The following is a 26521-nucleotide window of genomic DNA, read 5'->3' as shown; positions in this document are numbered from 1 at the left end:
ATCCAACGAACATGCTTTTAATGATAGAACCCTCATCCCCTATGATCCCCTCAGAGCCCTGAGATCAACTTCTCAACATCTTCTTCATATCCCTCCCTTAAAAATTATCGGCACTCGTCGAACCACCTCCTTCTCGGTTACAGTCCCCACAATCTGGAATTCCCTACCAAATACCCTGAGGGTCGAAAAAAACAGATAAATTCAAAGGTGGACTAAAGCGTTTCCTTTTCAAAGACGCTTTTGAGTAATAACCTCTTCCTCTTTCCGGAATAAAACAAAAGAACCTAAACTTCTTAATGTAAGCGGTAAAGCATTCCAGAATTTGGTTAATTTAAAAGCAAAAGAATGACTAGGGGCTCCTTTTACTAAGCTGCGATAGCGGTTTTAGCACGCGCTGAATTGCCATGTGCACTAGACTTTAACGCCAGCATTGAGCTGGTGTTAGTTCAAGCTGCGAAGCACGGGTTTAGCGTGCGCTAAAATCCTGTATGCGCTAAAAACACTATCGCAGCTTAGTTAAAGGAGCCCTAAATCTCTTTAAAGTTCTGTTTTTACCATTGAGAGAAGGAAATGTAAGTTTTAATTTTTGAGAACTTCTGCCAATATAAGATCTATGAACATTCCAGTCTAAAGGAATCAAAGTGGCTAAAATGCCAAATAGGATCTTAAATGCAATACAAATGCACTTAAATTGAATTCTGAGAAACACTGGAAGCCAATGTAATTCCTTGAGCATAGGGGTTACGTAATCGAATTTATTCTTACCGAAAATAAGTTTAGCTGCAGTGTTCTGTATTAATTGAAGTCTCTGCAGATTGACCTTTGAAAGACCTAAATACACTGAATTGCAGTAATCCAACCTTGACAAAATGATTGCTCTCACTCTTCTCAGATCACGGAGGCTGAAAAGTCACTTTTTAATAAGCGAGTTTAGTTGGTCCTTAAATGTAAGTGAAGAATCGATAACAATACCTAGTACTAATGAGGAAAATTCAATTTTCAAAGATTCTCCTAAGATTACAGCAGAAGGGAGAGAATCTAACTTTGGGCCAAGCCATAAAAGCTTAGTATTGGCAGCATTTAATTTCATCTGAACCATTGTCGCTCTGAAAGCTCATTTATGCTGGCTTTTACAAAACTGTGGTAGAGGTAAATGTTCCGACGCTCATAGAATTCCTGTGAGCATCAGAGTATTTACTTCACTGGCTCATGGTAGAAACCTCTACTGCAGCTTTGTAAAAGGGGACCTTAGTTAATATTAGCTATTGCTTCACTATTATTAATGATGGATATATTGTATTTCCTTTAGTCCAGATCTAGAAGTAAGAGATAAGTAGTCCTTGATTTTTGGGTTGCCAAGCATCCTTTGGTTGGATTGAGTCACTGCACTCTATGCTCAAATGTAGCATTCATAAATTGTTTTAATTTACTGTAAAGTGTTTTTTTGTGTGTATGTTCCTTCTTAGAATTCTCACAGTAAAAGAAGAACAATTGTCCAATCCAGTGATATTATTCCAAAAGCAAGAGGGAGACGAGCTCACTATGCTATTTTCTGTGGAATCATCTTGGGTTTTGTCACGCTTTATGTAGAAGGGGCTACTACATATAAGCCTATCCTTAACCATTTCCTGATGTTCTTCACTATATCATTCTTTATGCGTGTTATTAAAGGCATATGTGACTTCTGTGAAGAGATTCATCATGTACAAGCAAGGTAACTAGCTGTAAAATATATCAAGAAGCCCTCTTTCAAATCTAAGAAACACATTAACCAATATGTTGTACTAGTGTTTAAGCCCGTTACATTAACGGGTGCTAGAATAGATGTCTGTCTGTCTTTCTCCTGCTCCCCTGTCTCTTTCTTCCTTTCTTTCTGTCTCTCTCCCTGCCCTGTCTATCTTTCTTTATTTCTTTCTTTCTCCCTCCCGCTGTCTATCTTTATTTCTTTCTTTCTATCTTTTTTTCTTTCTGTCGCTCTCCCTGCCCAGACCCTCACTGAATAGCCCGTTACATTAACGGGTGCTAGAATATATGTTTGTGTGTCTGTCTTTATTTCTTTCTCTCTCTGTCTCCTTAGCCGCTTTCTGTATTTCTGTCTTTCTTTTGGCTGTCCACCACCACCCCTTGCATGCTCCCCCTGTCCATTCTCCCTTCCTTTTAATTTAATTTAATTTAATTTAATTCTTATATACCGCTAATAACCGTGAGGTTTCTAAGCGGTTTACAAAAATGATGAATTAAAGTTACAATAAATAAAAACTAAATAAATAAGATAGGTACTTGGAAATTTCCTAACTGTCCCAAAGGCTCACAATCTAACTAAAGTACCTGAAGAAACAGTATGAAAAATAAAAAGGTAGAGATGAAATATTCCAACAAGTAATGAATAAATAATTTAAAGATAGAATTAAAATAATAATTAAAGTAAACAAAATAGAGATAAAAATAAGCATAGAGAGAAACAGAAACCCACTCCAAAAAAGCATCAAGATCTTTGACTTGTAATTATTATGATCATTAACACCAGATCTTAAATGCCTTTCCAGAATACATCATATCCCTATCCCTCTGCATACCCACCTCCATCTCCACCCCAATTCACTTCAACCACCTTTCCCATTCTATTCTTTAACTGCCGTCAACCCCAATTCCGATGGCTATCATCTGGGTCCCGAGTTTCATCCAAGAACAGGCGACATCTCTGGCAAAGTAATCTCCACCGCTGCCGCACATGATGCGAGATCCTCAGAGGTAGACCCTTCGGAATGGGGGAGGAATGAAGATGGTGTCGGGTACCCTGCTGGAACGGGCTCCCGAACCGACCGTTGGTCTGAGCATTGGACTGCAGCTCTCCTCTGTCGGCTCTCCCCTGCTGGAACGGGGGAGGGGTGTAGATGATGCTAGGTGCCCTGCTGGAAAGGGCTCCCGATCTGGCCACTAGTGAAACTGGCATTTGGTGCCGAGCACCGTCAGCGCTGCTCCTCCTGTAGTTCTTTTACCTCTCCTGTGTCCACCACCACCCCTTCACTGCTCCCCTTATCCAGCAGCAGCCCTTCTCCCTTTGTTTTACCTCCCCCTTGTCCATCAGCACCTCTTCCTGCTCCCCCTGTCCAGGAGTAGGCCTCCCTTCCTTTTTTCCCCCCTGTCCATCAGCACATTTTCCTGCTCCCCCTGTCCAGCAGTAGGCCTCCTTTCCTTTCCCCCCCCCCCCCAAAGCAGTCTGCAATAGTTACATTTTTGAACTTCTACAGCTCATTTTCTGTGATGAGTTTTATTTTTGGACTGTGTTCAAAACATCGGTTGGTATCATCTCAACCAGTGAGTTTGTAAGATGTGTTTTACTTCTCCTGATGAAAACACACCAGCTAAAACACATCCTTGTCGAGGGAAAGAGGCTGCTTGAAATTGAGAGAAAGTAACTGCTTTGAATTGAGTCTGTTCTCCCAGAAAGCAACTTCTTCTTATTTGGACTGTTATATGCTTTATTAAAGGTGCTTTGGACTTCATAGTGTTCTAGTTTGTTCATCAGTAGTTGGCAGTATACATAGCAACCAACAAGAAATATGTATTCATAAACAGGTTAATCAGGTAGTGGGTGTTGTACATTTATATAACTAAATACCTACTCAAAAATATGCATCTGTGAGTGTTTATTACTAATGCATAGCTTTAGACTCCTACCTCAGGGAAATGACAGTAAGCAGATTATGTTGCAGGGCTAGGTTAGACAGTTGCAAACACTTCTATAGTGCCCCATCTTCAAAAAAGCTGAGAACATTGTTATCAAGAGATAAATGCTTAATGTCAAGCAGACCTTGAAAATCCAGCCCTGTTGCTTTTGGAATCAAGTTATTGCTGCAGTCCAACTTCTGAAGCTTGCTTGGCAATCTGAGTGGTATGGCTTTAAGGCGGTTTTTGGCCACCTCCAGTATAGTTATGTTAGAGAGAACCTGGGCACCATACATGGAGGAGAGCTGATTGGCAGAGAGAAAAAGTTCTGTTAGGTTCTCCAGATGTCTCATGTCTTCAAATCTCAGATTTAAGCAATCACCTCACATACATCACTGGCTCAAACTCCAACTTCCATTTCTGCTGGCTTCTTTGTCTTGGGGGTGGCTCCTCCCTGACTCTTTCAGGCCTTTTCCGGGGCTCGTTAACCAGCGCTAATGTGCGCGAGTGGCTCCAGCATCGGCTTCTCCACCCAGACCCTGGGCACGCGCCGCACTCCGCCCCTTAGCTACCCGGAAGTACCGGGCTTCACTCGCCTTCTCCCGGAGAGTAGCCCAAGAGAGAGGGCGGGAGGGGCTGCTATGGTGATCTGGCAGACTCCCTTGCCGGAGTTATTTTTGTAATTATTCCTCCTCTAATGATCCCCGCCTGCATTAGAATTCTTCTCTGAAGCAGGTGTGGCTGGTGACAGGAGCCGCCGCGGCACCTTTAAACTGAAAAAATAACTCTGGCAAGGGAGCCGGCCAACTGGCAGTTAAAGTCGGAGCTTCGGTCTGGCCTGCTCCCTGCTCGCCTTGCCGTATTGTATTTTTTTACTTGAAAGACGCGGCGGCGGCTCCTCTCATGATCACCACCTGCGTCAGAAGTTCGACGCAGGCGGGGATCGTGAGAGGAGCCACCGCCACGTCTTTCAACTAAAAAATACAATACGGCAAGGAGCAGCAGGGAGCAGGCCAGACCGAAAAACAGAACCCAAAGCCGCGCATGTGCACTCCTACCTGCGGGTCCCTACATCTCACGGAAAACCGGTGCACGCAGAGGGAGTGCGCATGCGCGGCTTAGAGTTTTATTATATTAGATAGCAGACAGTTTCCTTCCAAGGGGTACTTGAGACATCTGCTGGGGCAGGGGGAGGTATGCAACAGCTGACAAGAACACTGATCATTCTTATTCCTTTTCCCATTGGGGTGTCCTTCAGCAGTGACAGTTCAATTTGGAGCAGGTACAGAAGCTTCATGGGGCATGTGTAGAGGAGCTTTATTGATGCAAAGTGCAGTTTCTATGCAGTCCCACCTCAATAACAGCCCTCCCATCGTGTAGCTGTACCCCGGGTTTCTGTTTCCCACGTGTAAGACCTTACATTTCTCTACATTGAACTTCATCTGCCATCTCTTCGCCCACTCCCTTAGTTTGTTCAGGTCCCTTTGTAAATCTTCGTATTCCTCTTTAGTCCTAGCCTAATTAAATAGTTTGATGTCATCTGCAAATTTTATTATTTCACACTTCATCCCTGTTTCTAGATCATTTATGAATACATTGAATAGCAGCGGAACTGGAACGAGAGAAGAGGAGAAAAAAATGGACAGCAGACACTGGAAAGAGAATTAGTTGAAGATAGACAAAATGCAGAAAGAGAAACTGGGACCAAGATGATGGAAAAACAAAACATCCAGACAACATGTGCATCACAATTATTTTTGTATTCAGTGGCGTAGTTATATACAGCTGATTTATGGGAGGGACTGGAGCCCATAATTAGTGGATGGGCACCAAAGTTTTTCCCTGCCTGAGTGCAATTTATAAATACTTGAGCTAGTGGGGATTCCCAAGCCCTGCCAACTGAAGACATCTTCCTCCAGTCTGGCAACTCAAAATCTCCAAGCTTTGCAGCCAATGGCAATATCCTCAAGCTGCCACTGCTTTCATGCATGCATGAAAGCCAAGGGGGGAGGGGGCAGGGAGAAGGGAAAGCAGCAGCTCTGCAATATTGCTGCCAGCTGCAGAACTTGGGAAGTTGTAAGGGGAGGTGGTGGCCGTCAGTTGGTGAGGCTTGGGGATTCCTACTAGCTACAGCAGGGAAGATATTCATTTTGAGGGAACCTAAGCTCAAAATAGGAGGCCCTGACTGAACGATCCTCCACGTGCACTGCTGACAGCTGATTCAGCATCCCCGCTCTGATGAGGCTCACCTCTGATGACGCTCACCGTAGGTGTAATAGAAGTGAATGAAAGAACCAGGAACACGCATCCCTGCTCATCAGAAGCCTGTAGCTGCTTCCACTGTCAGCGGTGCACGTGGAGGATCACTCAGGGTAAGTATTACTGCTTTTTTGGGTTCCTTTCCACAGTGTCCCTTTAATGAAGGTTTATTATTGGATAACATTTTCTTTATTAGTGATTGCAAATTTGGGTCTTGCTCAACCTTTTTTTTGCTCATCAACTAGTGTTAGTGTTTGTGCGTCCCCAGAAAAATTTTTTCATCCAATGCGGCCCATGGAACCCAAAAGGTTGCACACCCCTCGTCTATAGGGTGAAGAAGCTGTCCTCTCTGCAGGATTTACCCACAAGTATCGCTTATTACCACCCTGATTTTGATCATTTTTAAAAATTTCCAAAAGTGCTATGTGCAAAGATAAAATCGAGAAATCAAAAAATCTTGAATACAAAATCGTTTAAGCGCACATATCCTAGTATAAGAAAGTTTCCACCAAGTAAATCATAACTCAATGTAGACGGAGACTTTTATTGTTATGTCTGCAAGTGTTCAATAATTTCCTTAAGAGGGGGTGCCTCAGCTGATTGCCCTACAGAGTACCCCATTTCGTATCCTCCTTCAGGGGCAAACTCAGGGACACATCCTGCTGTGTATGTAGAGTGTTAGCTTCTCCATATCACTGCGGCAGAGGAAATCTAAGTTACATAGTAAATGACGGCAAATAAAGACCTGAACAGTCTGCCATTAGTTATTCTCATTAAAAATACATGATTAAATTAACTTGTATCTTCTTTGATATTTCTGAGCCATAGACTAAAGTCCACCTGGTATTATTCCAGCATCTGAAGTTGCCATCTAAACTCATTCAAGTCTGTCCAGTAATGTCCTCATGTTCCAAGTTAGTGGAGTTACCATTGGTTCCCTCCCCAGCCCATCCTACACCAAATCACTATATATGGGACACAAGTCTGTCCAATACCAAGGGAACGGCTCCCACAACTGAATCTGCAGTTGCCAGTTGCGTTCAGAAACTCTGTTCCGGCTCCTCCACAGAGCTTTTTTTTTTTTTTTTTTTTTTCTTCTGGCTCTTCCACAGAGCTCTTCGGGCTCCCACAAGCTGTAATCGTTAGCCATTTGAGATCGGGGCCGGGCTCCTCCACGGAGCCTCCACTGAAACTGCCCCCCCTCTAGCCAGGCATGTGAGCCAGCTCCGCCCCCCCCCCCCAGGTCAGCGAAACCACACCAAGGGAACGGCTTCCACAACTGAACCTGCAGTCTGCAGCATTCAGAAACTCTGTTCTGGCTCCTCCACAGAGCTTTTTTTTTCTTCTTCTGGCTCTTCCACAGAGCTCTTCGGGCTCCCACAAGCTGCAATCGGCAGCCTTTTGAGATCGGGGCCGGGCTCCTCCACAGAGCCTCCACTGAAACTGTCCCCCCTCCAGCTGGGTGTGTGAGCTAGCTCCGCCCCCCCCCCAGGTCAGCAAAACCACACTAATTACACCAAAGGAACGGCGTGCAGCCGTTCGGCGCGCCAGCTAAGGCACACAGCAAAGGCACGTGCGCCTTAGCACGCGACTTTGCGAAGCGTCTATGCAAAACATCTGAAACCCGGACCACAGGATATGTACTCATTATTTACCATCAAAGGGATAACCAGCTGCTGCCTGTATAATCTATAATTATAGCTTGCCACCGCATATATAGTCTGTATAGCCTGCATATATAGCTTATATAGTATGTATAGCCTGCATGTTTAGCCTGCATGTAAGCATGTATTGACTGCATCTATAGCCGGTTACCACATGCACAGACTGCATCTATAGCTTGTTACCGCATGTACAGCCGCACGTACACGTATAACCTATTGTATTGTTTAGAAATAATAGCATAACCTATTGTATTGTTTACTATAAAACCTATTGCTTACATAAAGTTATCTATTACCTTTAGCCTACTGCTAAATGAAAAAAAAAAAGGTGGGGGGGGTTATCTGTTGTTTAGAAATAATAGTATAACTTATTGTATTGTTAGAAATAATAGTATAACCTATTGTATTGTTTACTATAAAACCTAGTGCTAAACAAAAGTTATCTATTACTCAAAAAGTATAGCCTATTGTTAAAAATAAAAAGGGGGGGTTATCTGTTGTTTAGGAATAATAGTATAACCTCTTCTACTGTTTACTATAAAAACCTATTGCTAAACAAAAATTTACCTATTACTCAAAAAGTATAGCCTATTGTTAAAAATAAAAAGGGGGGTTATTTGTGGTTTAGAAATAATAGTATAACCTACTGTATTGTTTACTATAAAACCTATTACTAAACAGAAAGTTACCTATTGCTCAGAAAATATAGCCTATTGTAAAAAAAAAAAAAAAAAAAAGGACCAAGAATGGCAGGGAAGACAAGGAGCACCAAGGCTGCAAACAAGATCAACCCACGGCTGCAGAAGAGAACCAGATGAAGGCCACAGTCTCCGTGCAAACTGAGGAAAATCCCCCCCTCCCCCCCCCCGATGGACAGCGGAGATCTCTATACAGACCGAAGCTGAACCCCACCTGATTTCAGTCTCTGTGCAGACGGAAGAGGACGACCAGCAACAGCTCAACGGAGACATCCTACAAGAACTGACAAGTCTGAGGGAAGAAGTGCAGCAGCTAAGAAGTATCCGAGAGAGTGAGGCTTTCATCGATGGAGCCCTCCTAGAAATATCCCAGGTCTCTGAGCAAGGGCAAGAAGTCAGGCCCACAGCATTGGAAATATTGGCTGGGATACAAGAAGAGACTAGAGACGAGGACACCTGGCAACTATTCACCTCAGCAAGTAAAGAAGAAGAGTCTCGAGACAAGGATACCTGGCAACTAATCACCTCGGTAAGCAAATACAGAAGGTGGTCCAACTCCTCTAGATTATTATCTTCAAGCAAGCACAACCACAATCTTACATCAACTCCGCAAATCACCCTGAGCAACAGATATCAGCTCCTACAGGAAAGCCCCGCCAGCAGAACTCAAGAGAACATTCAGGAAGACATACAGGAAAGTCCCGCCAGCAGAACTCAAAAGAACACTCAGGAAGACATCCAGGAAACCCAGCAGATGGCCCCAAATCATGAAGTAACAAAACAACATCCTCTCAAGAAGCGCAGAGTAGTTGTCATTGGGGACTCTATGCTGCGGGGAACTGAGGGACCGGTATGTAGACCTGATCTACAAGCAAGAGAGGTCTGCTGTCTACCAGGAGCCAAGATCCAGGATGTGAATACCTGCATAGGCAAAATAATCAAACCCCAAGACCACTACCCAATGCTCCTCATCCATGTTGGGACAAATGACACAGCCAGGAACTCCCCGGAGCAGATACAGGAAGACTTCAGGGCCCTAGTAGAAAAACTGAAGCTAATGAAAGCACAAGTGGTCTTCTCCTCCATCCTACCGGTGAGAGACAAGGGGAGAGCCAGAGAGGAATGGATCAAGAGGACTACTGAGTGGCTAAGGGGTTGGTGCAGGGAGATGAACTTTGGCTTCCTGTACCACGGAGGAGCACTTCAAGGACTGCAGGGGCCTAATGGCCTACACCTGACCAGAAGAGGAAAGAATATCCTAGGACGACGCCTGGCTCACTTCATAAAGCTTTAAACTAGGTGAGCCGGGGCAGGGGACCCACACTCACACAAGCTGGGAAAGTAACTCGGAGGCAAGAAACCGCGCCAATACTAAAGGAGACAGAGGGAGGGAAAAAAGAAGAGTGGAAGACAAGGACTTAGTATCTGGGGTAAGCAATAAAGTCGGTAGAGTGGGGGACAAAGGAAAAGACGGAGTCTCCTTCTTGGAGCCAGTGGGGAAAACTCGCATGGACAGGACGTCAGGGGGAAGAAATCGCTTAGACACTGAAGGAGACCGAGGCATCAGAAGGGGTGACAAAGGCACGACTGAAGGGGACAAACTATCTCAACCAGAAAACACTCCATACAAAAAGAAAGAATGGACAGCCATGTATGCTAATGCCCGTAGCTTAGGCAACAAAATACTAGAACTGGAAACAGAAATGAGAAACGCTGACCTTGATGTAGTAGCGATATCAAAAACTTGGTTCTCGGAGTCCCACGGATGGGATATGGTCATACCAGGTTATAATCTACTCCATCAAGATAGAGAGGGCAAATCAGGAGGAGAGGTAGCTCTATACATTAGAGAAAACATCAAAGTTACTAAAATCACAGACATCAAGTATACAGGAGAGTCCCTCTGAGTGAACCTGGCCAGGGGCAATAACAAATGCCTGTATCTTGGTGTTGTATACAGACCGCCTGAACAAAAGGAGCAAGCAGACGAAGAGCTAATGGAAGACATTGAGACCATAATACTGCGTGGAGATACAGTGCTAGTGGGAGATTTCAATATGCCCAATGTGGACTGGAACGAACCTTCCGCTACAACCAGCGGCAGCAAGAGGATACTAGCCTCCATGCGAGGAGCATGCCTAAAGCAGATGGTACTGGAACCCACTAGGGGTCAGACGACCCTGGACTTATGCTCACCAATGGTGACAGTGTCACAGAGGTATCGGTGGGAGACACCTTGGCATCCAGCGATCACAACATGGTGTGGTTCCACCTCAAGAAAGGAAACACTAGGTCAAATACATTGACTAAGGTACTAAATTTCAAAGGAACTAATTTTCAAGGCATGGGGGACTACGTCTACAACGTGCTGCAAAATCAAAGCACGACAGATAACGTAGAGGATCTATGGTTGACTCTGAAATCTACCCTGCCAGAAGCAACCAACATATACATAAAAACCGTGAGCAAATGAAGGAACAATAGACTACAGTGGTTCTCCGCGGAGATCTCAGAACTAGTAAAGCAAAAAAAAAAAAAAAGCTTTTGTTACCTACAAACAATCACAGCAACTGGAAGTTAAAGAAACCTATATGGCTAAATCCAGAAAAGTTAAAACGACAGTCAGAGAGGCTAAACTCCGGATGGAAGAAAACATAGCTAGGCAGGTAAAGAAGGGAGAGAAATCCTTTTTCAAATACGATAGTGACAGGAAGAAGAACACAAGCGGCATTGGGCACCTAAAGAAACCTGACGGTAACTTTACAGACTCAGATGCAGACAAAGCAGAATTACTCAATAACTACTTCTGCTCAGTCTTCCCCTGCAAAGCGCCAGGATCTGGTCCTCAGCTACAGACAAGGGGGGGTTCGGAAGACCCATTCCAGAACATGGAATTTACTGCAAGCGAAGTCTACCGTGAACTATCAAAAATAAACGTGAACAAAGCTATTGGCCTAGACAATCTACACCCTAGAGTACTTCGAGAATTGAGCGATGTCCTGGCAGAGCCGTTGGCCGTGCTCTTCAAACTTTCCCTGAGCATGGGTAAAGTACCCCTAGACTGGAAAATTGCAAACGTTATCCCGCTCCACAAAAAGGGAGGTAGGTCGGAGCCTGAAAATTATAGACCGGTGAGTCTCGCATCAGTAGTGAGTAAACTCATGGAAAAATTGATTAAGAACAGATTAGACACGTTCATGGATGATGAAAGATTAAGAGATCCCCACCAGCATGGCTTTACAACGGGAAGGTCCTGTCAATCTAATCTGATAAGCTTCTTTGATTGGGTAACAAAAAAACTGGATGAGGGTGAGCCCCTGGACATAGTATATTTGGACTTTAGTAAGGCTTTTGATAGTGTTCCACACCGAAGGTTATTAAATAAGATGAACTCGCTAGGACTAGGAGAAACACTGACAGCATGGGTACAAGACTGGCTTAGTGGAAGATTTCAAAGAGTGGTGGTAAATGGTATCCCCTCATAAACATTGAGAGTGATCAGCAGGGCTCAATCTTGGGCCTGATGCTATTTAATATCTTTGTTGGGGATCTGACTCAGGGACTCCGAGGCAAAATTACACTATTTGCCGATGACGCTAAACTATGCAGCGTTTGGGCAGGGCCTCAGAACCTGATAGTGCAACCAGGCCCAACACTATGGAGCAAGACCTGCTTGTATTGGAAAAATGGTCCAGTACTTGGCAACTATAATACCAAGAAATTTAAAGTAATGCATCTTGGGAGTGGAAATCCACGCAAAACATACACCTTAAACGGTGAAAACTTAACAAGAACCACTGCAGAAAGGGACTTGGGAGTTCTCATCCGGGAAGATATGAAAGCTGCTAATCAGGTGGAGAAAGCTACATCGAAGGCCAGACAAATGCTGGATTGCATCAGAAGGAGCTTTATCAGCCGGAAGCCGGAAGTAATACTGCCGTTATACAGTTCCAGGGTGAGACCTCACCTGGAGTACTGTGTCCAATTTTGGAGACCACATTATCAAAAAGATGTGAAGAGAGTGGAGTCGATACAGAGAATGGCCACTAAGATGGTCTCAGGACTTAAAGGCATCCCATATGAAGAACGTCTGATCAAACTGCGCTTATATTCTCTTGAAGATCGCAGAGAAAGGTGTGACATGATAGAAACATTTAAATACATCATGGGCCACATCAAAGTGGAGGAGGAAATCTTTTTTCTAAGGGTCCCACGGCGACAAGAGGGCATCCACTAAAACTTAAGGGAGGAAGATTTCATGGTGACACCAGGAAATACTTCTTCACTGAACGGGTGATTGATCGATGAAATGATCTTCCCCACCAGGTGGTCGAGGCCAGTAACGTGCTCGACTTCAAGAGATGATGGGACAAACAAGTGGGAGTACTACGGAGTTATGCTCAATCGATAGATACTCCAGGGAAGAAGGGTCCTTCAGCAGGCAAACTAGTTGGAGGGAGGGTTCTCGAGTGGGCAGACTTGTTGGGCCATCGGCCCTTTTCTGCCATCATATTCTATGTTTCTATGTTTCTAATACTGGCCTTAGTTCTTTAATTTATACCATTTGTTTTCTAATTAGAGATCCTCTGTGTTTATCCCATGCTTTTTTTAATTCCATCACTGTTTTCCTCCTTGGGAGGGCATTCCAGGCATCCACTACTCTCTCTGTGAAAAAATAATTTGCTAACATTACTCCTAAGTCTTCTTCCCTGCAACCTCAAGTTATGCCCTCTAGTTTTATCATTTTTCCTTCTCTGGAAAAGATTTTGTTCTATATTAATATTTTTCAAGTATTTTAAATGTCTGTATCATATCTCCCCTGTCCCTCCTCTTCTCTAGAGTATACATGTTTAGGTCTTCCAGTCTTTTCTCGTACTTCTTTTGATTCAAACCCTTACCATTTTCATTACCTTCCTCTAGACCACTTCAAGTCTATCCTTGGCCAGATATGGCCTCCAAAACTGAACACAATACTCCATGTGGCCTCCCCAATGACCTATATAAGGGCATCAACAACTCCTTTCTTCTGCTGCTTATTCCTCTTTCTATACAGCCTAGCATCCTTCTGGCTACAGACACCGCTTTATCACACTGTTCCAGTTTACACTGTTCAGAGGTTTACATTGTGTATGTGCTGATAACCTCCAACTGTTTGGCAGGAGACAGCCTTGTGCATCCTGGAACTGAATAGTTTTACTTGTTTCTCTGGTACTCATCATTATTTCAAATGCACCACTAGGAATTCTGAACCCAGTCCTTGGGACACACCAAACCAGTCAGGTTTTCAAGATATCCATGATGAATATGTATGAGAACAAACTGCATACAGTGGAGGCATTGCATACAAATTTATCTCATGCATATTCATTGTAGATATTTTGAAAACCTGACTGGCTTGGTATGTACTGAAGACTGGGTTGAGAATCCTGCATTACAGTAGTACTATCATTCACTTAATCCCTGTCTCTTGTTTGCTTTAACAGGTACCAGGGGAAATACTCAAAGGCTGCATCTGCATGCATCAATGTCAAGCATTTCCTTTTAATGCTGCTCTTTGGATGCTTCTTTCTTTCACAGATTGACATGGATTCATTGATTAAATTGTCAAAACCTTCAACTGTTGTCCTGGTGTGCATTAGCCACTTGCTGTTGGTTGCATTTGGCCTGCAGGTATGGAAATAAAAACATTTATACTGGGATGTGTGATGCTGTGCTTTTGCAGATGGAAAGGTATAAAACATAATGTATATGGATTTCTGCCAAGTACTTGTGACCTGAATTGGCCATTGTTGGAAACAGGATACTGGGCTAGATAAACCATTTTATGATTATTTTATGAATATAAGAATAGCCATTCTGGGTCAGACCAAAGTCCATCAAGCACAGCATCCTGTCTCCATCAGTAATTCTGTTACATCCACTCTGGATTCTATATGATGGTTGTTCAGTCTGAACCCACGAATCGGGTCTTGCAGAAGTTTCACTCGAACAGATTCATCAATGGCTTGACTCTAACAGATTGGCTTTTAATGTTAATAAATCAAATGTTATGCTATTTCCCTGGAAAGACGGCTCTAAGCTTATTTTCCCAATTATTATCAAAGGTACTACTCTACAGTCAATAAGTAGCATTAAGATCCTAGGGGTCATCTTTGACCATAAATTAACCTATCATGACCACAGTAGTAGTATTATTAAATCAACATTTTCAGACTTCGTCAAATCCATTCAGTTTCAAAATTTTTATGTCCCAAATCACTCAACATTTTAATTCATTCCTTGGTAATCTCTAAAATTGATTATTGCAATGCTTTATTCAAGGGAATAGCCCAAAATGAAATCAGACGTTTACAGATTATTCAAAATGCTTCTATTAAACTTATAATGAAATCTAAGAAATTTGATCATGTGACACCTCTCCTTAAGAAAGCGCATTGGCTCTCAGTAGCTCATCGTATAATGTATAAACTAAGTCTGCTTACTTTCAAATCTTTGCTATACAAAACTCCTGCTTTTATTTATAAATTACTGAGTCCCTACACCTCAAATAGATTATTGAGATCAAACGATCAACATTTATTAATAATTCCCTCATTTAAAACCATTAATATACGACGGCAATTCATTTTTTCTGTCACAGCCCCCCAAACATGGAACTCACTCCCTATCTATTTAAGGGAAGAACGTGATTTGGACAGATTTAAGAGCAAATTAAAAAGCTTTCCTTTAAGGATGCATTTGATAATTAGAAAGCCTAACTAGTAGCCTTATTTCAATTGCATTTCTTTACTTCTCTGAAGTACATGATCTCTCCCTTCCCAGTGTAGTTTCCCATATATGTCTTATTTACTATCAAACAACTTGTATTTCTTTTCCCTTTCTTTCCTTTTGTTTTAATATGTTTGTAATATTAGTTTTTAATATGTCTTACAAGATTTAATTTGTGTCGTCTCTTTTGATGTCCCCTAAATTTTGTAATTTTACTGATTTGTGCATCGCTTAGAATTTTGAATAAGCGATCAATCAAATTTATATTAAACTTGAAACTTGATTTTTCAGCACCTCTCACATGACAGTGGAGTATAATGACTGGAAGAGGCAGAAAAAGTATTTGATAGGTTGTGAACTGTCTTTGCTCTATCCACTGAGCAGACAGGCAGGAGGAACTAAAAGATATTAACTAACTATATTGTGTGATCATGTAAACTTCTGTGTGCCTCCCTTTCCAATTTTTCTGCAGATTGGACATCTTTTTGGCCAAAAAGCAAATAAACTAAATTGCATTACTTTACCCAAAGTCTCTGCAAAGTCTTTCTCTACTGTGGGCAGTGCTTTTCTCACATTCTGAAAATGTAGACCTCAGTTTTGAAGGCCATAGGTTTTCATTTGTGCTTAGGCTTATAAACGTTGCAATTTCTGTCAGGTGAATTAATTTATTCTGTTCTGCAGCAGCCTACCATGGTGGAAGTGTCTGAAATCTGTGAAAAGCAAAAACTGAATGTAGCACATGGCTTGGCCTGGTCTTTTTACCTGGGGTATCTCAAGCTTGTTTTGCCAAGTAAGTCTAAAATGAATCTCCCTTCTCTCTTTTGAAATGACATTTATAAAACTGGTCTGAAATTACAATTGAAAATAAAAATTGATAAAATAACTGATATGGGGAGGAGAGATTTTCAAGCTATGTTCAAAACCTTCAAGTATTAGAGTTCAACAGGAAAAAGCATAGGTATTTACCTTTCCAGAGCCATCTTCTGGGAAAACTTTTGTTAACGAGTCCCTTTTATTTTTTTCAGAGATCATAAGAACATAAGAAGCGCCATCTCCAGATCAGACCCTTGGTCCATCAAGTCCGGCGAACCGCACACGTGGAGGCCCCGCCAGGTGTACACCTGCCGTAATTTTTAGTCACCCATGTCCTTCTATGCCTCTCGTAGGAGATGTGCATCTAGTTTGCTTTTGAAACCTAGGATGGTCGATTCCACAATAACCTCTTCTGGGAGAGCATTCCAGGTGTCAACCACTCTGCGTGAAGCAGAACTTCCTGATATTTGTCCTGAACTTGTCCCCCCCTTAGCTTCATTCCATGTCCTCTTATCCATGTCGAATTGGACAATGTAAATAATTTTTTCTGCTCTATTTTGTCGATTCCTTTCAGTATTTTGAAGTTCTCGATCATATCCCCTCGCAGTCTCCTCTTCTCAAGGGAGAACAATCCCAGTTTCTTAAGTCGATCCTCGTATTCCAGTTTCTCCATACCTTTTACTAGCTTCGTTGCTCGTCTCTGCACCCTCTCCAGCAGTTTTATATCCTTCTTCAGGTTGGGGAGACCAATGTTGAACGCAGTATTCCAAGTAGGGTCTGACCATCTAATATAATAAAACAGTAAGCCATGCATACGCACTTCCTATGCGTGCGCCGGTTTTCCGTGAGCTGTAGCGACCCGCAGGTAGGAGTGCGCATGCGCGGCTTAGGGTTCTGTTTTTCGGTCTGGCCTGCTCCCTGCTGCTTCTTGCTGTTTTGCGGTCTGGCCTACTCCCTGCCGTATTGTATTTTTTAGTTGAAAGACGCGGCGGTGGCTCATCTCACGATCCCCGCCTGCGTCGGACTTCCGACGCAGGTGGGGATCATGAGAGGAGCCACCGCCGCGTCTTTCAACTAAAAAAATACAATATGGCAAGGCAAGCAGGGAGCAGGCAAGACCGAAGCTCCGACTTGAACTGCCAGTTGGCCAGCTCCCTTGCCAGACTTCTTTTTTCACTTTAAAGGTGCCGTGGCGGCTCCTGTCACCAGGGAGTCGGACAGATCACCATGGCAGCCACTCTCCCCTCCCACCCTCTCTCTTGGCCTACTGGGAGCAGGCGATTGAAGCCCGGTACTTCCGGGTAGCTAAGGGGCAGAGCGTGGCGCGTGCCCAAGTCCGGGTGGAGAAGCCGGTGCTAGAGCCGCTTGCGCACATTAGCGCTGGCTAACGCACCCAAGGAAAGGCCTGAAAGCGCCAGGGAGGAGCCACACCTAAGACAAAGATGCCAGCAGAAATGGAACAGGGCTGAATTTTCAAGGACTGCTTGACTTGAAACATTTATTTCTTGATAACAATGTTCTCAGCTTTTTTGAAGATGGGGCACTCCAGAAGTGTTTGCAACTGTCTAACCTAGCCCTGGAACAGAATCTGCTCACTGTCATTTCCCTGAGGTAGGAGTCTAAAGCTATGCATTAGTAATAAACACTCACAGATGCATATTTTTGGGTAGGTATTTAGTTATATAAATGTACAACACCCACTACATGATTAACCTGTTTATGAATACATATTTCTTGATGGTTGCTATGTATACTGCCAACTACTAATTAACAAACTGCAACACTATGAAGTCCAAAGCACCTTTAATAAAGCATATAACAGTCCAAATAAGAAGAAGTTGCTTTCTGAGAGAACAGACTCAATTCAAAGCACTTACTTTCTCTCAATTTCAAGCAGCTTCTTTAAGGATGTATTTCAGCTGGTATGTTTTCATCAGGAGAAGTAAAACACACCTTACAAACTCACTGGACAGAAATAAAGACAGAAATACAGAAAGCGGCTAAGGAGACAGAGAGAGAAAGAAATAAAGACAGACACACACACATATATTAGTGTGGGTCTGGGCAGGGAGAGCGACAGAAAGAAAAAAAGATAGAAATAAAGATAGACAGCGGGAGGGAGAAAGAAAGATAGAAAGAAATAAAGAAAGATAGACAGGGCATGGAAAGAGACAGAAAGAAAAAAGATAGATGGGGCAAGGAGAGACACAGAAAGAAAGGAAGAAAGAGACGGGGGCAGGAGAAAGACAGACAGACAGACATCTATTCTAGCACCCATTAATGTAACAGGCTTAAACACTAGTTGCTCTGTAAAGCGGCATTATGACCCTCTCTGATCTACTCGTGATTCCTTTCTTTATCATGCCCAACATCCTATTTGCTTTCTTTGCTGCCGCTGCACATTGCGCTGACGGTTTCAGGGTCCTATCTATCAGTACACCCAGGTCCTTTTCTTGTTTGCTCTTACCCAGACTTGCACCTGACATTCTGTACTCATATTCCTTATTTTTTTTTCTGCCTAAATGCATTACTTTGCATTTCTCCACATTAAACTTCATCTGCCATTTCTCTGCCCATTTCTCTAAATGACACAAGTCGCTCCGGAGTTCCTCGCTATCCTTCTGCGATCTGATCGCCCGGCATAGCTTTGTGTCATCTGCAAACTTGATGATCTCACTGGATGTTCCTTCTTCTAAGTCATTGATATATATATTAAATAAGATCGGCCCAAGTACCGAGCCCTGGGGTACACCGCTAGTCACTTTCTCCCAATCGGAGAACTTCCCATTTATGCCCACTCTCTGTATGTAGCTAAGTTTTAAAGTCTGGGGGAGTAGACTTTTTTTTTTTTTTTTAATAGGCACCAGAGGGGTAGTCAAGCCATAGCATCCCACAACAGAGAAGGTTCAACAAGATACCTTTCCCATCGTCCCATTTAGCATTTTATTTTCTGTTTGCTTTCTGACCCCAGGTGGGAAAGCACACGCAGAGCCACAATTTGAGTTGCTGTATGCCTAACTAGGTTCAAGGCGACTTATAAGATAATTTACATGTTTAGGAGAACATAGGGCTAGATTCACTAAACTCACCAGTCTGGATCATTGTTGGGCGATTTGTGGCCGAGTTCTTTCGGGCGACCGATTCACTAAAGAGTCCTCATGCAAATTATCTAATCGGAAACACACCTCACCACGATCCCACGGATCACTGCAGAGCGATTGTGATGCAAGTACAGACCATCCTGATAGGCTGTAGATGCGATCCGCACATGCGCTTGCTCTCTGCACAAGTGAGATCAAAACAAAGGGGGAGGGGTGGCTTCAGTTTACTCGCTGGCCCCACGAGTGGACATTCAAAGCCCTAAGGTGTAGTATGTGGCAAGAAGCATAGGTACATGAAGAAAAGACAGGTCGACATATGCAGCTCCCCAAAGGAATCATTTCAATTTGTGCTGACAGAATAGAACATAACATGCTTTGCAGCCAGACTATGAAACAGAACACACTTTAACCTGTGGGTTAAAACCACGGGCTTGCATCGCTTTTTGCACAATATATAAAAAGGGGGGAGTATGCATATGTACAGTTTTTTTTATTTTTTATGTTGGTGGTTGGGATTTCAGTGTGGCAGAGAGCAGAAGAGTCAGCAGTCGCTTCATTTTGGATCGGCAAACCCAATCGGTGTTTCTTCTTCTGTTTAGTGAATCGATGGTTTCCTACTTATGCTTGCCATTTCCCCTCATTTGAATGGGCAGATCGGATCAGGTGGGACATTGATCGGCCAGAAGGGTAGTGAATCAGGTCGGGAAACAATTGCAAACTGATCAGGACACGATCGGTGCATTTAGTGAATCTGGCCCATAGTAGTTATAAGGCAACAACATACTTAAGTAAACCCCTCCAATATTTTTTCCTTATGAGGGGTTATATATCACATCTAATAAACCACTGAATATATATAATTTTTAAATGCCATAGTAACTGCTTAAAAAAATGGCTTACTCCTTCTGCTGCACATTGACCTGTACATCTTAAAGAGCAAGCTGAGCCAATCTATTTCACTTTAGATAAGGACAGAAATCTAGGACTGGATCTAATGGACACTTCTTGCCTGTGATTTACACCACAGAGAGACCTCCCAATCCTAAATACACTCCTGACCAGCTGTCTCTGCAATAGAGAGTTGCGCGTGGACAGAAATCCTACCCATCCCCACCCATCTCTGTGAGTAATCCTACCTGTCCCCGCAAGGAATCACCTCTGGCCCCGCCCATCCCTATAAACTTCAGAAATAGTTATTTCGTTTAATTATGCTACTGAATTAAAGGCTCTGGTAGAGACCCATTTACAAATAAGCAAAGAGACTTTATTAATTTGGAAATATTAATTGGGAAAAATACATACTTTGTAAATGAGTTTCTACCAGAACCTCTAATGTAAATATAAAATATAAATATTCAGCTGATGAGAACCCACAAGCTGTCAGCTGAGGACTTCCTTTGCAGTTGGCCGGGGGTCCCTTTTGCAAAGCTTGGCAGTAGCAGTAGCGTCCCTGAGTCACAGATGCTGGCACCTCAGTGGCTCATGGATGTTGCCAGCGACTGCTGTGCTTGGTGGAGGGGAGTTCTGGCCGTCTCTAGAGGAGGTCCTCTGCTGGCGGTGCTTGGGGATCCCCACCAATCACAGCAAGGGTCAGCAAGTACTTCAACACTGTAGAAATAAAACCAGAAATGCATTTCCTTTTCTTTTGAACACAATGCAAAGACATCTGCTATATACATTTCCCAAAGCTAACATATTTTAGTCAATAAATTCCGTTTTTTATCTTTGTTATCTGGAGACTTATTTTTCCATAAAGTTGGTCCCAGTTTCTTTTTTCCGCTTTCCCATCTTCTGTAAATTCTTCTGTTGCTGTCCATTGGTTCCTCTTACCATGGTCCAGCATTTATCCCTTTCTCATCTTTCGTGCCTGCCCACCAGCCCCATGCCCAACATTTCTCCTTCTATCACCCCTCTCCAGCACCATGCCATATCTCTCCCTCCATTCCCTTCACCACTATGTCCAACATTCCTCCCTCTTGCATCCATTTCAATCTGTCCCACTGTTCCCTTTCCACCACAATATTTCTCCCTCTCATCTGTACCTCACTCCCTCCCTATGACCCAAAATTCTCCTTTCTTCCATTCCCGTGTACACAACAATCTCTTTCTATCCCTCTCTCCCAAGTTCATGCCTTCTGTGTCCAAAAACGCATTCCCTCCCCACCTCAGCATCTCCCTCCCTTCCTCTCTCCCAAGTTCATGCCTTCTGTGTCCAAAAACGCATTCCGTCCCCCACCTCAGCATCTCTTTCTCTCCCTTCCTTTCTCCCAAGTTCATGCTTTCTGTGTCCAAAAATGCATTCCCTCCCCCACCTCAACATCTCTTTCTCTCCCTTCCTCCATCCTCTTTCCCAAGTTCATGCCTTGTGTCCAAAAATGCACTCCCTCCCTCACCTCAGCATCTCTTTCCCTCCATTCCTCCATCCTCTTTCCCAAGTTCATGCCTTGTGTCCAAAACGCACTCCCTCCCCCACCTCAGCATCTCTTTCCCTCCCTTCCTCCATCCTCTTTCCCAAGTTCATGCCTTGTGTCCAAAAACGCACTCCCTCCCCCACCTCAGCATCTTTCCCTCCCTTCCTCCATCCTTTTTCCCAAGTTCATGCCTTGTGTCCAAAACGCACTCCCTCCCCAACCTCAGCATCTTTTTCCCTCCCTTCCTCCATCCTCTTTCCCAAGTTCATGCTTTGTGTCCAAAATCGCACTCCCTCCCCCCTTTTGTGTTCCGCCTCCCAGCCCTCATCTGCAAGCAAATTACCAGCAAAATGGAGCTCGAGCCGCGAGGCTCGTTTTCTATTTCCTGCCTGCACTGCCCCAGCACACATAGCCGACCGGAAGTCTTCCCCGATGTCAGCGCTTAAGCCATTCCTCTGACGTCAGCGCTGACATCGGGGAAGACTTCCGGTTGGCTGTGTGCTGCGGTAGGGCAGGTAGGAAAAAGAAGACGAGCCTCGTGGCTCGAGTTGCATCGAACCCCGCAGGATCCCCGCGACCCTAGGAGGCGTCCCCACAAGATCCCCGCAACCCTAGGTGGTGTCCATATGGGATCCCCGTGACCCGAAGGGGGAACCCGCGGGATTCTCATTGTCCCCGTTCCCGTGCAGCTCTCTACTCTGCAACTCAATCCCACAATGAAGCCTTTTCTATAATAAGATTTCTTCTGATTATATTAATTATTTTTAAAGCATCTACAAAATAAAACTGATTGAAGTACTAGCCAGGAATTAGAATGCTTTCATTAACGAACAGTTTGTCTTCTTTTTCTAATTCTTTAGATCTTAAGAAGGCTGTCAGTTCATTCAATAAAGAGAACAGCAACCTTTTATGTTGTGAGGAAATCTGCAAACTGCATATTTTAATCCCATTAAGCTGTCGAATCCACAGCAATCTAAGTGAGGTTGATAGCAACATCCAGTTCGTGAAGGAGCTGCCCCTTCTGCAGATTGACAGAGCTGGAGTGAAAGGAAGAGTCTACAAGAACAGCATGTACCGAATTGTTGATGAAGATGGAAGGGTATCATAACTAACCTTTTTCTAGATTAAAAACAAGAGAGAGCAATGGAATTAGGGGACTCTCCACAGTGATAAGTTTCTCTGGATTTCTTTTGTACAGTTTTCAATACTTGGATGAGGCTCGTTTTAAATGTTCTACTACCTAATTCTATCTGTTTTACTTTTGCCTTTTTCTTGCTAAAAATCACAAAAGGAAAATAACAAACTTTTTGCATTTGTCCATTGAACAAGTTATCTCTTTGCTCACTGTTTCCTAGTATCTGGCCTGTTTCACTATAATATCTTGGTTTCTGGTGCACAGGACATACGAGTCTTGATGAGTAGGTTTCTTTCCCCAAACTGTGGGCTAGATATACTAAAGATCATTGGTAAGATTGTGTGGCTCTGCTCCAATCCAATTTTTGGCCAATACAAAAAAAGCTATTGATGCATTAAAAAGTTTGCATGCAAATGATTCACACTAGAGAATGACACGGGGAAAAAATTTGTCACCGCCCCGTCCCCGGCCGACTATCCTCTGCACCGCCCCATCACCGCCATTCCCTTCACCGCCCCGTCACCGTCACCGCCATCCCTTTCACCGCCCCGTCACCGCCACTGCCATCCCATTCACCGCCCCGTCACCGTCACCGCAGCATGTATAAAAGCCTCAAACAGGTATGATTTTATATACTTATCTTTATTAACGTATAAAGGAAACATTCTTTACAACTTTACAACTTAGTTAACTATACAAAAACAAAACACAACCTGTACTTTTAATTGTCCTTATTTTTTAACCCGTGGATGAACAACAAATCATCTGCACAAATGGGTTAAAATGCAAACCTGCTACCATGAAATTTGATTTTTAAGGGCATGCATTCGTGCAATTGTGCCACAGCAAATGGACTTTGGTGCATTTGCCAAGGGAGAATCGCTACTGTGGCTTTGTAAAAGGGGCCCTTACTGAGTGAAGTCCATAGTCACCTAGACCAGTGTTTCTCTCAACCAAGTTTCCCAGGCCAATCTCCACCCCTGACCCCCATCCCCATCATAATAGTAAATAGTACTAATTGTAATGCAATTTCTTCCATTCATTTTTCATGTACACTACTGTATATAATAATTCATTATGGTAACCACAAAATTAAAAGAAACACAAAGCACACTGTATGCAGAGAAAATATTAATTAATATTTGTTTCATTTTTCAAAGAGGTCAAGACAGATGACTAAAATATGCAATGTCACTTCAGAAACAACTATAGAAAAATAGACAAATATAATGCAAAATATAACTGATATAAATTCTCAAAACTGACACATTTTGGTCACTAAATTGAAAATAGTCATTTTCCATACAATTTTTCTATCACTAATCTTCCCCCACCCCACATATATTCCGCAAGTTTTCAAAGAGATCAAGGCAGATGATTTTATGCAATGTCACATCAGGAACAACTATACAAAAATAGACAAATATACCCCCCCTCCCCTTTTACTAAATCGCAATAGCAGTTTTTAGCGCAGGGAGATGCGCTGAATGCCCTGCACTGCTTTCGATGCTCATAGGCTCCCTGTGCTAAAAACCGCTATTGCGATTTAGTAAAAGGGGGCCATAGTGCAAAATATAGACAGCAGATATAAATTCTCAAAACAGACACATTTTGATCACTAAACTGAAAATAAAATCATTTCTCCCACAAGTGGACATGCTCTATGGCTGCTTTAACTGTAAGGCGCCTGAATCTAAGGCTACCATTCTGTAATGGAACCTGGGAGCCCATTCACTGCTATAGAATAGGCGTTCCCTGTACAGTCTCAGGGTGCCTACTAGGAAGAACCCACTTGGAAAATTGCCCCTTATTTTTTAAGGATTATAAAAACAGAAGCAATAATATGAAAAACAAAACCCAGCCTTAAAACAGGCTGAATTAATTTGTGAACCATTATTTAAAGGATACTCAGAAAAAATATTGTTTTCCCTTAACTTAAATGAAATAAACATATTCCTATCCATCATTTGACTATAGCTAAGGGCAAAAGAACCTCATAGAGCTGCAGTGAAATAGAAAAGTGATTTTGTTTTACTGTAATCTCTGCATTAAGTAGATTTGCACACCCCAAGTTCCTTAAATCCTGATGCACTTTTAGCTTTTCCTGTATCAGACTTTGCAAGATTAATAAATGGAGCATTCTTCTGCCTGCCAGTTAAAGGATGGAAAAAAAAAAAAAGCCTATAAAGTTCAAATCACAGCTTGACTAAACTCGAACTTTTTTGATTTCATTCTTCCTGGCTGACCACAATAAGCACCAAGGTTGGGGAAGGGGTAAAGCGCGGACCTGACGGACCTCGCGGATCTAAACCTGTACCGCCTTAAAAATCTGAGGTCCGTGTCGTGGCGAGAGCAAGCAGAATCAGGTCCAATGTCCGTGCGTTTTTTTTTTTTTCTCAAATTGTATACCACTACACTTGCTGCTTTTACTTGCTTCGGGCCTTCCTCGTTGCCGGGACCTGCCTACTTTCTGTTTCTGCGAAGGCAGGACCCGGCAGCGAGGAAGGCCCGAAGCAAGTAAAAGCAGCAAGTTGTAAGCTTCCCTCCGGGGCTCTATTGTGTGCGTGCTGGCTTCCCTTCTCTTCCCTCCGAAACCAGAAGTAGCGTCCCGGGGGGGGGGGGAAGAGAAGGGAAGCCGACACGCATACGATAGAGCCCCGGCCCGGAGGGAAGCTTACAACTTGCTGCTTTTACTTGCTTCGGGCCTTCCTCACTGCCGGGTCCTGCCTTCGCGGAAACAGAAAGTAGGCAGGATCCGGCAACGAGGAAGGCCCAAAGCAAGTAAAAGCAGGCTGGCAAAAAAAGGCAGGCGTCAAACAAAATTTTCGGTGGCGAGTTAGCCCGGGAAGGAGCATCGGCAGCATGGGTGGTCATCTAAATCAGCCGGGGAGAACACTTACTTGTACCTGACGAAGTGAAACGAGTGAATCCAAGCGAGGCAGCGACTGCAAACAAAATTCAAATCCTGGGCTCGGCTCCGAAATCCAATCGCTACTGCTGCACTACAACCCATTAAATATCAGGTGTGGCAGTAGCGATTGGTCCCCTTCTTTGAGCAAAAAGAACTGACCAATGAAGAGCCTGTATATTAGGGGGCGGAGTCAATGCGGCAACGTGCAAGTCGGGTAGAGACTAGAGAGTTGAGGAGACAGACCACGCGGAGACAAACATGGCCGCTGGAAAAAATCTGACACCCGGTCCCGAACTAAAGACTCACGGTGAAGACAAGGTAAATAGCGGTACATAGAAGGGGGTACATTTGCCTGCGGGGACAAATCTTTTCACCGTTTTTGCGGGCGGTGAAAACTTTTGTCCCCGTGTCTGCGGTGATTTGGCTATGGAGTCTCCAAAGCCCGCAGCCAAACCGCAGCCACCCCGCGGCTCCCTGCGGGGATCGCTCCCCGTGTCATTCTCTAATTCACACGAAGGTTTGTCGTAATCCCTGACTCTCCCATCAGATTGATCGCTGTGAGAGCAACTCTCACACATGTGCAGAGCTGGCAGGGGAAGGCTCCTGTCACACACAATAGCTGCCCCATCCAAAAAAAAGAAAAAAAGCACCACCTCCCCCCCCCTGATAACAGTCCACCCAGACGAATGTTGCACCCCCAACCCACACTAGTGTAAATTGGCAGGAGGAATACCCATTCCCTCCTGCTAACCCTTGCCACCCCCCACCCCCGTGCAAGATGGTGACTATCCCCTCTGAGAGAAAACAGGCAGGAGGGATGCCCACTCCCTCCTGCTACCAGATGCTGGGTGGGGCCTTAGGTGACTGAGCCAATCAGGGCCTTAGGCCCCTCCCTGTTCATCACATGATGCACCAAGGAGGAAAGGCCTGCCATTTTTGGATCGGTGGGCCTTGGAAGCTGGAGGTACCATGTTTTCCTCCTGCTTCTAACTTCAGAAAAAGATACCGGGAGGTCGGGGGAGCATCTGGTAGCAGGAGGGAGTAGGCATCCCTTCTGCCAATTTCTCTTACACAGGGGGTGGGGTCAGCATG

The 26521-nt window shown here is 43.8% G+C and overlaps 1 protein-coding gene across 1 annotated transcript in view; it reads left to right on the top strand.

Annotated features, from left to right (window-relative positions):
• Positions 1–26521, top strand: part of STING1 (stimulator of interferon response cGAMP interactor 1) — a 57905-nt gene that overhangs the window by 10847 nt on the left and 20537 nt on the right. Inside the window, exons 2-5 of the mRNA XM_033927224.1 lie at positions 1467–1714; positions 13774–13960; positions 15740–15848; positions 22244–22482. Coding sequence (XP_033783115.1) covers positions 1467–1714; positions 13774–13960; positions 15740–15848; positions 22244–22482 — 783 coding nt within the window. The remainder of the gene's footprint in view (positions 1–1466; positions 1715–13773; positions 13961–15739; positions 15849–22243; positions 22483–26521) is intronic.

This window comes from Geotrypetes seraphini, chromosome 18, assembly GCF_902459505.1.
Source record: "Geotrypetes seraphini chromosome 18, aGeoSer1.1, whole genome shotgun sequence".
NCBI classification, from domain to species: Eukaryota; Metazoa; Chordata; class Amphibia; order Gymnophiona; family Dermophiidae; genus Geotrypetes; species Geotrypetes seraphini.
This window is presented reverse-complemented; position numbering and strand designations above follow the sequence as displayed.